We start from the raw sequence: 12,856 nt of genomic DNA on the forward strand, positions 1-12,856 counted from the left end.
TCAACCTCAAAGAGGCCATAGAAGCTCTAATCCGAAGAGGAGCGTTGAAGAAATTCAAGGCTGAGCAAGGGGAGCAAGAGGAGCAGAGAGGTGAGACATATGCCGAAATCTCACTCATAGTCGGAGGATCACATGTGGGAGGAACTTCAAGGAGCGCTCAAAAAAGCTATGTAAGGGAAGCCTACGCAGGACCCCGGCAGATCTTGTTTACAGCCGAGCAGAGGCCTAACAAGATAGCCAAGTCTAGCTCGGAGCCTATTACCTTTACAGCAGAAGATGCTCGGTGGGTGATGTATCCTCACAACGATCCATTGGTCATTTCGGCCTTAATCGGCAACAGGAACGTACACCGGATTTTGGTGGACACTGGAAGCGCTGTTGACGTACTCTATGAAGACACGTTCAACAAGATGGGTCTTAAGCAAGACACGTTGGCTCCTTCCCCTGAGAACCTCTATGGCTTCACGGGAGATTCAATCCAGCCCAATGGATTAGTCTCGCTCCCAATAACTGTGGGAGAAAACCCGAGGAGTAAAACCATCAACACAACATGGATAGTGGTCCCCGGAAAATCTTCATTCAATGCGATCATTGGCAGACCGACCTTGCAGTCCCTCGGGGCCGTTGCGTCGGTGGAATATTTGAAGATGAAGTTCCCTACCGAGCACGGGATAGGTGAAGTAGTCGGAACTCAGGCTATCGCAAGGAACTGCTATGCGAATTATCTCAAAGAGAGTCAGGACAAAGATGTTCACAAGGTCATGATGATCGATTCAGATTTTGACCCACGCCTCCCGAGCCGAGAAGAAATTGGCCCAGGAGACGAAGTCGAGGAAGTCGCCCCAGATCCAAAGCAACCTGAGAAGAAGCTCAAGATTGGAAAATATCTTGAATCAGGTACCAAAAGTAACCTAATTACTCTCCTATCTAATAGTTTAGATATATTTGCCTGGTCGCAGTCCGACATGACAGGGATAGATCCTCAAATAGCATGTCATAGGTTAAATATAGATCCTAAAGAAAAACCTATCAGACAGAAAAGAAGAGCTTTAAACTCCGAAAGGTATACTGCTCTGAAGGAAGAAGTAGACAAACTGATTTCTAACGGATCAATAAAAGAAACTAAATATCCTAAGTGGGTAGCCAACCCCGTCTTGGTCAAGAAACCCAACGGGAAATGGAGAACTTGTGTGGATTTTACAGATCTGAACAAGGCTTGCCCAAAGGATAGTTTTCCTATGCCGAGAATTGATCAGTTAGTAGACGCCACGGCAGGTCATGAAATCCTAAGTTTTATGGATGCCTACTCTGGCTACAATCAAATCCCTATGTATGGTCCCGACCAGGACCACACGGCATTCATAACTGATCGGGGGCTATACTGTTATACGGTAATGCCTTTCGGGTTAAAAAATGCTGGAGCAACATATCAAAGATTAGTAAATCGAATGTTCGCCGAATTACTCGGGATCACAATGGAAGCATACATTGATGACTTGTTAGTTAAGAGCCAAAAAATAGTTGAACATACGAATGATCTTAGAAGATCATTCGAACTGTTAAGGCAATATCGCATGAAATTAAATCCTCTAAAATGTACATTTGGTGTCTCCGCAGGAAAATTCTTGGGTTTCATCGTTCATGAACGAGGCATTGAAGTGAATCCAGAGAAGATCACAGCCCTATGGAACATGAGACCACCACGAAACATCAAAGAGGTGCAAAAATTGACGGGATGCATAGCTGCACTAAGTCGCTTTATCTCTCGGTCTACCGACCGAAGTATTCATTTCTTCAATATACTCAGAGGCTCCAAGGAATTTGAATGGACCAAGCAGTGCGACGAGAGCTTCGAATCTCTAAAGGAACACTTGGCATGGCCTCCAACTTTGAGAAAAGTACAGGAGGGAGAGCCCCTGGAGATCTACCTAGCCGTCTCGGAACATGCAGTAAGCTCAGCACTAATCAAGAATGAGGGAAAACACCAAGTCCCGGTTTATTATACTTCGCGGCGTCTTAACGAGGCAGAAGGAAGATACCCGGAACTCGAAAAGCTAGCTTTCGCCCTCATCACTGCTTCTCGGAAGCTAAAACACTACTTCCTTGCACATCCGATTACGGTCCTCACCAATTTCCCACTGCGCCAGGTGCTGCAAAAGCCTGACGTATCCGGAAGGCTAATGAAATGGTCAATTGAGTTGACACAATATGACATACACTTCAGCCCCCGACCAGCAATTAAAGGACAAGCAGTCGCCGACTTCATTGCAGAGTTCACATACAGGCCAGTCGAATTCCCGATTTGAGACATGTATGTAGACGGAGCAGTCAACGAAAAGGGGTCCGGGGTCGGAATTGCGCTATCCAGTCCAGAAGGAGACAAGGTAAAATTCGCTTTAAAATTCGATTTTAATACTTCGAACAATGAAGCTGAGTACGAAGCTATGATACATGGGCTGCAAATAGCAAAAGATTTAGAAATCAAAAAGCTCAAAGTATATTCGGATTCTCAGTTAATTGTTAATCAAATGAAATGTGAATTTCAGGCAAAAGGCGAAAAGATGTCGCTATATGCCGAGAAGGCTAAAAACTTAGCAAACGAATTCGAACTTTGCGAGATCACCCAAGTCCCAAGAGCCATGAACGTAGAGGCCGACGCATTAGCAAAGCACGCCACTCAAGGATCAGACTCAGAGTCAATCCCAGTGATCAAAATTGGGCAGCCCAGCATCGAGCAGGCCACCCACGTGCTTCATATCGAGCAACGAAAGTCTTGGCAAACTCCGATCAGGAAATACTTGCAGCAGAGAACTCTACCCAACGACAAAAACGAGGCGAGAAGTTTGAAGTTCAGAGCCGCCCGATATTTCCTCGAAGGTCAGAATCTCTACAAAAAGGGATTTTCCCAAGCTCTACTCAAGTGCCTAGATGAAGACGAAGCCGAGTACGCTCTCAAAGAAATCCATGAAGGGATATGCGGAAGTCACATCGGATGCGAAGCATTGGCGCAAAAGATCATCCGACAAGGACTCTACTGGCCGACATTAAAGGCCGATGCACGGCACATGACGCAAAGATGCGTCAAGTGTCAGAAGTTCTCAAACATCCCGAGGCTTCCACCTAATCCGCTCATCACCCTCTCATGCCCGATCTCATTCGCAGAATGGGGAATAGACCTAATCGGAGCTTTGCCAACAGGCCGAGGAGGATGCAGGTATGCGATTGTAGCCATCGACTATTTTTCAAAATGGGTTGAAGCCGAACCCTTAAATAAAATAATGGCCCATGCAATTGAGAAATTCGTATGGAAAAATATCATTACTCGTTTTGGAATACCAGTCAAAATTGTATCCGACCACGGAACCCAATTCGACTGCGATTCCTTCAAAAGCTTTTGTGAAAAATATGGCATTAACAAAGTTTTTTCTACACCAGTCAGACCACAATCCAATGGATTGGTGGAGGCCGTCAACAAAACAATAAAACACGGCCTGAAAACAAAGTTAGACGAGCAAAAGTCAGAGTGGGTGGATATGCTTCAAGAAATCCTCTGGTCATACAGGACCACCGAGCACTCCGCAACTGGCGAAACACCTTTCTCCCTCGCATACGGTTCCGAAGCGGCCATACCGACCGACGTCTTAATACCAACAGTGAGAAGAGAAAATTACACAACAAAGGTAAACAACGACATGCTTGAAATTAGTCTAGACCTGTTAGAAGAAAAAAGAGAAAACGCCAGATTGAGAAATCTAGCTAACCAGCAAAAGGTTTCTCGATATTTCAACAGGAGAGTCCGACCAAGATCATTCAAAGTCGGCGACAAAGTCCTCAGAAGAGTTTTTCTCCACACCAAAATCCACCAGGAAGGAGCCTTCAACGCAAACTGGGAGGGACCCTACATTATCCGAGAAGACTTCGGAAACGGGGCCTACCGACTACAACAGTTGAGCGGCGATATGGAGAAAAACCCCTGGAACGCTGAGCACCTTCGCCAATTTTACGTTTGACTTGTTTATTTGTTAATCTTTCAAAAAGCGGCTTGGTCGCATGAATTAGGTTTACTTGTTAAATTTTCGAAAAGCGGCTTGGTCGCACGTACTTATGATTTCAAGTAATTTTCTATCTTTCAATTTTCTACTCGGAGTTTCGAGTAATCACGTGCTTATAATCTCAAGTATTTGTTCATCTTTCTTTCCTCTGCTCGGAATTACTTATGTATCGCATTATGTATTACTTATCACGCTATGTATAAATTATCTTTCAAAATTTCGACAAAGTAAACTGGGCGGCTAGATAACTAACGAACAGTTTTTAGAAAATATACCTAGTAATAGTAATACTTTACTTTACCAAAATTTTGAAACTAAATTTACACAAAATATAGATCCGACCAAGGATCATTTGTTCAAATCCCAAAAGGGAAAAACGAAAATTACATATTAAAAATCCGACCTCGGATCATTTGTTCAAAACCCAAGCGGGTTAGCAGAAATCAAAATAAAACAACAACAAAGACAAATTCTACTCTTGGTCGCCTTCTTCGCTAGCCCTTGACTCCGAGTCGAGATCGAGATCCGTCGCATCCAGAGTAGGATTCTTCGGACCAAGAAGCCGAACAGCCTCGGTCATCCCAGCGGTATAGAGATCATCGCGCATATCACGATAATCGTCGGAAGCTTTGTACTCTTCCACCGCCGCTAGACGAGCAGCCTCGAGGTCTTCTCGGAACTTTCGAGTTAACTCAGACCTAACCTTGGCTGTCTCATCCCTGGCAACATCTCTCTCCTTGAGAAATCGATCATTCCTTTGTCTCAAGGAGGTGAGCTCGGAGCCTAGCAGTCCGACTAGCCCGGTCATACTGACAAAATTCTGCAACGATCAAACGATCAGCCACAATGAGTTATCAAAAGGGAAGAGGTACCGACTAGACGAGTCAAAACTTACCGAAATCGCCAAGTCAGTGGCCTGGTTAAGCCTCTCCAAAGGCTCGAGCCTGAGAACCTCCTGAGCATTCTCGGCAGGGAAACGCTCGCGGAAGAAAGAAACGACCGGAGCCAAAGGATCGGAGGCAGAGGAAGGCTCGGCCAGACCCTTAACGGGAGAAGAGCTCAGAGGCTCCGAGACCTTCGAAATCGACGAGGACGCCCGCTTGCCGGCCGTCGAAGCCTTAGAAGCCTTGACGCGTTTCGGATTGGGAGGGATCAGCTCGGGAGCGGATTTCTTTTTTGCCATCTGGGCGATCTCTGTTAAGAAACGAAAATGAAAATGAGAAAAGAACATATGTAAGCTGAGAAAGGACAGGTAAAATACTTACTTGAATAAGGGTAATAATAATATTGGTCGAGCAGGTCCGGGTCCGATAACAAAAACGTCGACCGATCAGCCTCTGAAAGATCAAAAATTTCCGAGTGAAGTGGTCGCTCCTCCTCGGAGTATTGCGGAAGGGAACCTGGAACCAAACATAAAACATATAAGAACCCAGAACAAAAGCCCGGCTCAGATTATCAAACAAAAATTCTGGACCAAAATCACACCCAATTCCGAGAACGGAGCCCTTATGGGGCACCTTTCATAAGAGGCGTTCCCTTCAACCCAGAAGAAATGATCTTTCCAATTTTTCTGGCTGGTCGGCAGGCGAGTAACCACCTTAGACTGATCGTCATTAGCCCGAGCATAATAGTAACCATGCTGCCCTGGGGCCGACTTAAACGAGTAGTATTGTGAGAAATCTTGCAAAGTGACTGGGCGATCATAAATTTTCGCCCACAGCACAGCCATCCCGACAAAGATTTTATACACGTTGGGGACGAGCTGGGTAGGAGAACAACCCAGGTCGGAAACGAACTGGGAAATGAGAGGATGCATTGGCAACCCTCCGATCACGTTCAAAATGGCCCTATTGAACGCAATCTTTCCGACAGGAGGCTGATCGGCTCTCTCGTGTTCCAAAGGTGCCGAGAGGATAATTCCATCAGCTATCTCGAATTCCTCCCTCAACCCTTGTAGATATTTCTCGGTAACCCGAGAAGTCCAAACTTTGGCCGAAAACTGGCCCTCTTTCCGTTCAAAGACCAGGGCCTCTTCCTCTTCCTCTGGAAGATCAACCCCAAAAGTCCTCCCACTTGGACCCGGAGTGCCTTGAGAGCAACCCTCTCCTTGGTCTTGCGAAAGAGAAAGGCTCGTCGTATCACGAGATTCCGACCTGCTCTCCTTCAAAGAATCGGACGAGGACGATATCTCCACGACCATAGTGTCCCTACACGACAGGGAAGACGAGTCAAAAACCTTTTTCTCGTTATCAACCCCCTCGGACTCAGGATTGGGAGGCACGCATGATTCATCATATGCCATTACAGGACGGTCCCATCCGATCTCTGGGACATGATACCACACGGGACTTCTGAGGAAAGGAAACTTGGACCCATCGAACAAGGTAACACTATCGGGATCAGGTTCCGATCGCCGAACGACGCGAGGATCGAAGCTTAGATCAGGACGCGCAAGTCCACCCATAGCCCTAATGAAGTTGAGAAACTAAGATTCCTAAAGTCCGAAGGGTCCGAATACAATAAATAAAGAAGATATCGATCGCCGAACAACAATCTCAAAACAAAAGGAAGGTATCAAAACAATGAAAAAAGAACAGACCTTACCCGCGAGATTGAAGATCGGAAGATCCGAGCAAAAACGAAAAAGCCAAAAGCACAATCTGAATAAGCAGATCAAGCCGAGAACGCTCTGAGACCAGAATTCAGAAGAAAAAGCGAAATGAAGTCAAAAGTTGAGGAAAAGCCTTATATAAAGACTTCATGAACGGTGAGGATTAAGCTTGTCCAGGAAGCCAAACACATCTGACCGTCGAAGCAAAAGACGCTACGGTTCAGAAAGGCCAGATGACAAACGACGTCGTCCTGTAAAAAGAAAAGAATGAAGAATTCTACTCGGATCGTCCCGAGACGAGTAAGCAAAGATGAACACGGTCACAAAGCAAACCGAAATAGTTCCTTACCATTTTTGCTAAAGAAAAGACTAAGAAACTTGAGGGCAGCTGTTACGGGATAAATTAGTCAGACTCCGATCTGGCTAGTCGGACTACCGAGCAGAAATATGAATCCAGCACCGAGCTCAGGTTAAGTAAACCCAAGGGCCATCCATTGAGAAGGAACGAACCGTTCATAAGTTAAGAACGAAACCCACCGATCAGAACTTCGAAGAGAAGAGAAGAACGTGGGTCAAAGACTAGTCAAAACTAATAGAAAACATGTTTCAAGCTCTAAAACGCACACCTCGACGGTTCAGGAACCACGCGAGGAGCATTAACCGCCCACCTCAGAGAGAGGCGAAAGGCAGTTACCCATAACCGTCCAGAACGTGGGATTGATCACCCCACGTTCCTCAAAATAACCGTCAAAGACACGACCAGATGAGTATAAATAGAGGCAGCAGCACAGAACGAGAGACAGACTTTTTTACACACTTTCTTTCACTTGAAATCTCTAGAAAACATTGCTCTCTTGTATTAGATTCGTCTGTATAAAGAGAAAGTCTTGCCTAAATCACCTCTGTACTCGGAGGCTTTGTACTCGGAGTCAGTGTATTTTCGTGAGATATTGTTGTACTAATTTTACAGGTCAACATATATATATATATATATATATATATATATATATATATATATATATATATGTCACTAATGTTGTCTATATCGAGCATGTCTATAATAATTATAGTGGGCTTGGTCATTATCACATACGAAACAATTTTTTGTATTTTTTTAATCTTTGAATTATGGCTTGCACAATAATTCTCAGATTTTCTTGCACGATCAACGTAAATACACAACAAGATATCTTCACAAACATTTAATATAGACTACACAAAGACAAGTGAAATCCGGATTATAGATGAACAAAAAACATCGTTTATGGATTAAAAAATGTGTTTGAAGTGTGTGTGTGTGTATATATATATATATATAATATAATTTGAACCGATGTCAATATATAATCTCAAACTCAAACTATTGATATAGATACACGTAGCAGGTACAATTAGTAGTCTAAATTGATATAAATGATGCAACTATTGGCCAAAAAACACGTCTATAAACATATTCTCTCGTGTCCAAGGAATAATCGCTGCTACAAAATGGACTTAAATCAGTCTCAAGTACATCTATATGATACCATTACGTTCATTGGCGGAGCCAGCTAAGAACCGAGGGACAAATGGCTCATTAATTCTTTTCGAAAATTATAATTTTTATCTTAATTTATATATATATATATATTTAGTTTAAAATTATATGGTTTCTTTGAATTTATCCCCTTGAAATTTGTTTTTCGAAATTTACCCGCTTGACTATGACTCCTAGCTCTATCTAAGGCTGACGCCGGACTTTCTTACGCGAGAAAAAAGGTGATAAACTCTCTCGACTAGACAATTTTAATGTAGACTTTTTTTTTTTGGGTAGACATGTCATATTTCCTCACACTTGAACATACATTTTTTACACATCATTTTTATTTCTCTATCATACGATGCGAGGGTCTTTTCGTCACACTCAAAACACATATCACCATTTTTATCCTTAATAATTCCAGCATATGAATGTACTAACTTGACAATGCCATTATGCCATGTCGTCCTTAACATTTATTTGAATACATAAGCTTTTAGTGTAGGAAGCAAAGTGTACAGCCACTTGAGCGTTATGGGCGGTGTGTCTACATATCACTAAATCATGTGCTTATTGTATATGTACACATGCCATGATCGAATTAAGAACGTAATAAGCTAGTCCTTTTCATGCACCTACATTGATGCAATATAAACAATAATATAAAATTTGATGCAAAAATATATGCCATAATAAATATATATGAAAAGCAGCGCATATGCTCTTTAATCAGGCGACCAAACGCAGCCTATATAGTATATACTTGCAATACACGTTGTTTTCTCATTTTTTTTTTCTGATCGGTTTGAAATACCAACTACTAAAATATCTTAAGACTTTTAACCAGATTGGATTATTAATTAAACTTTTCAGTTGAAATAAAATTAGGACGGCTATACTCACAGGATATATAAATTATGAAGTTTAGGGAGCACATATACACTTTATTCTAATAAAAATTCAAAAACTTCTCATTGACACTTTTCTTTAAGAAGATAACTAGGCAAATTTCAGATTTGAATCACGCGTATAGATATAAGATGAATTATAAATAAGGTATTCTTAGAATACTAATGAGGTATCGGAATATAAATCACAATTAAAGTATTTTTTTGAAATAACTTTTATATAAAACTATATAGTGTAATTTTTTTTTTTAAATGCTGGGGCCTTTATTTGGAGCCCCTTGAGCCAGGCCTGATCAGTGTAGGAAGCAAACATGCAAAACTAAAAATGGTTATTCCAAAACTATGACTATTTAGAAAGTTTTTGACCAAAATCCAATAAATATTTTTTATTCCAACAGTATGATTATATATTGACAAGCTTGTCAATAAATAACTACGTTTATTGACAATAAATCGGTAATTATTGACAAACCAAGTCATAGTTTTAGATTAAAAAATATTTATTGGATTTTGGTAAAAAAACTTTCTAAATGATCATAGTTTTAAAATAATCTCAAACTAAAAAAAACTTGGTCATTCAACAATGCATTCAAAAGCAAGTTGGACCTCTCAATCATAAAAAAGAAAATCAATTTTTGAATAAATAAATAAATAAAAAATCATAAAAAAGAAAATCAGATCGGTGAGTTCTCTTTCTGATCTTCTTAGTTGTTCATATCTTCTCACTCAACATTATCTCCAACAATGCCGCGATCATGTTGGCATCGAACTGATCCCTATAAGGGCGGAGCAACACCATGTAGAAGAGCAAACACTTAATTATGAACGGCGATATGATTAATTAGTTGAGAATATATTTTACTTATAATTGATTCCAAAAAGAAAAGAAAAGATCAAACGGCTAAATGGCCAAATAGAACTTAAGGATTTGCAAAATAGTAAGACAGGATTAAATTTAATCCAGACAGGATTAAATTTAATCCAGACAGGATTTCTGGATTAAATTTAATCCAGGCAGGATTAATTTAATTCAGGGATTTTATTCAGCCCTAAAATTTAATCCTCGACCTTCTTCGACCTCATTCTTCTCCAACCTCCTTCCAGTCACCGCAATCGCACAGATCTTACCTCCCGTCAGACTCTCTGTCACGGCGGCGAAGGCGAGGAGATCGACGGAGATTCGGGACTCTCCGTAATGCTACAGCGATGAGGAGGGCCACCAGGTCGGAGCTGCTGCGGAAGTGCGCGGCGCAGCTGGCCAACGCGGTGAGGAAGGTCGGTGACGACGTGCCGGAGGCAGGCGGCGGTGAGGAAGGTCGGGAGGCTCGTTGATCGGTATCTTCAGGTGGTGGCCATGGATGTGAACATGCCTGTTTCCAAGTTCGTGACTTTGGCTGAGTGTGTAGTGCCTGATCTGGGAGACTATGGCTATTTTGTCTAACCTAATGAAACTATGGCTATTTTGCAAAAATCATAGTTTGAATTGGCTAGTTCATGCCATTTATCGAAAAAAAAGGCTGATTTGGCGAACCCAGGTGGTGGGCTGGGGATGCCTTGGTCCCCATCCAATCGTTAAGAATATATTTTGCTTATATGTGATTTCAAAAAAAAAAGAAAAGAAAAAAAAAGGAGGCTGATTTGGCGACCCAGGTGGTGGGCTGAGGATTCCTCGGTTCCACCTCTGGCTAATTGTTCTCAGTGAGTATATATACACACCCAAGAGCAATGTAAAAGATGACAAATTTTTACACACCATTAAGAATAATATATATATTTTTTTTCTCTATCTACATCACTTAATATAATACTTTACATTAAAAAAAAAAAAAATCAACAGTAGTAGCACTAAAAGTTGTTTTAAGTAGTGTGGTCACTACCAATGACCTAATCATTACTACCTATACTACTAAGTTGTACAAAATAAGAAGAAAAAAAATGTCATATCGTTACCCCTTCATTCGCAATTTTGGGTCTTAGTATTGTAGTTGCTCTAAGTGCGCGAAACAAACTAGAATAGATTTTATTGTCCTATATAGTCCTCAATCATCATTTCCCTTTTTGTGGTAGCTAATTTGGTCTAATGATAATCTCACACATACCTCGATTGAGAAGTCTTGAGTTCGAGCTCCCTCGATTGCAGAAATGCATGCTATCTTATAAGTGGAGAATTTATCATCTTTCAACTTAATACCCATATACTAATTAATCATATAATCTTGGCCAACAGTACCACTTGCTCATGCATTGCTATGTAATCTTATTCAATAGTGCCACTTCTCAAAAAAAAAAAAAAAAGTACAAGTGCTTTTTTTTCGGATCAATTATATCATAGAAATTGTTGGTTCCTCTGTGGCATAGTTTAAGTTTGGCAAAATAAATTGTAACAATTGTTCAAGTCAAAGCTTTAAGAAGTTGTTCAAGCGAGTTCAAAATCCGGGGTACTCAAGTCTTTTTCTTCCCGCGCGAAAAGAAACTAAATATTCTGTTTTAGTTTCGATTTTCATGGACAAATAAGATCGAATTTCTTGGTGAATGCGACTTATTAGATTTTGTGAGAGATTAGAAATTGCATCGTATAAACCCACCTAGGGTTTGCTTCGATAAATTCAAATTTCTGTTTACTGAGTGTGTGAGCGTGCTTTTGCATTGACGTGCTTGTCAATCTTCGGGAGAAGATTGAGTGAAACAGAGATGAAGTCTTGAATATGAAGGGAGCTAAGACTTACATCCATTGGAGAAGTCAAAGACGAAAGTATTTGTAAGAGAGTCATCAAACTTAATATTCATGTTCCTTTGACAATAGATATAGTGTATTTTTTTCACCCGAACGTATCAATCCCCCTGAATAAGTGCTTTATCACCGAACATGATTATCAATTCCGTGTGCCTTTACCGTTTTTAGTTTATTGTTTGATTGATTATTGATTTAATTAAGCTTGCTAAAATCAAAAAGTTGTCCAACAAATAGTTCCAACAACATAATATCGAACAACCAGCTAAATATCACGTTAAGTAATTTTAGAAAGGGAAAATAACACATTTATACCATGTGTTTTAGTGAAATGTCGAGTTTAACCATCGGTTTTCAAAAATGTCGAGTTCATACCCTCTGTTTAACTAAAATGACGAAATTATACCCCATGTTTAACTAAAATGACGAAATTATACCCTGAAATAGACAACAGTGTCACGAATATTCTTTTTATTGACTTTTCATTGACGTTGACTATAATATGTATATATAAACACCAATTATCTTTATTCATTCGCGCCATATATGTAATTTATTTAAAAACTAAAAAATAAACAACAGTATCTTAATCGTGAAGAACACAGAAAGAGACAAATGGGTAAACATCGATAGTTGATAGTCATCAAAATCGCATATTCGAACAGAGAATCCAGAATTTAGAGTTACAATTCGAACACGGAATGAAGTCATTTCTTAGGAGGTATGAGTTTTAGTATTTAATTTCAATTTAAGGCTATTTTTATTTCAAAATTGAGAATTTGGAAGTTAGAACACTGATTTAGATTTGATTTGGTTTTTCTTATATAAGAGTTAATATCAATGAAAGAGAGATTTGTGACGCTATTATTCATTTCAGGGTATAATTTCGTCATTTTAGTTAAACAGAGGGTATGAACTCGACATTTTTGAAAACCAAGGGTTAAACTCGACATTTCACTAAAACACAGGGTATAAATGCGATATTTTCCCTTTTAGAAACGATTTTCGTAAGTGCAAAACCGCTGTAAGCGGTCA

At 40.5% G+C, this 12,856-nt stretch overlaps 1 protein-coding gene across 1 annotated transcript; it reads right to left on the bottom strand.

The window, feature by feature from the left end:
- Positions 1-4,524: 4,524 nt before the first annotated feature.
- On the bottom strand, positions 4,525-4,993 carry LOC149387184 (uncharacterized). The gene is made up of 2 exons (XM_089621723.1): positions 4,948-4,993; positions 4,525-4,872 (listed from the first exon to the last, which is right to left on the bottom strand). Exon 2 carries the CDS (start codon positions 4,858-4,860, stop codon positions 4,525-4,527), a length of 336 nt encoding a protein of 111 aa, XP_089477849.1. The 5' UTR covers positions 4,861-4,872; positions 4,948-4,993.
- Positions 4,994-12,856: the final 7,863 nt, after the last annotated feature.

Source organism: Urtica dioica, chromosome 8 (assembly GCF_054948205.1).
Source record: "Urtica dioica subsp. dioica isolate 48M chromosome 8, U.dioica_male_clone48M_v1_H2, whole genome shotgun sequence".
NCBI classification, from domain to species: domain Eukaryota; kingdom Viridiplantae; phylum Streptophyta; class Magnoliopsida; order Rosales; family Urticaceae; genus Urtica; species Urtica dioica.

Coding starts and splice junctions, on each gene's coding strand:
- LOC149387184 (XM_089621723.1), bottom strand. CDS start 4,860: ATGACCGGGCTAGTCGGACTGCTAGGCTCCGAGCTCACCTCCTTGAGA.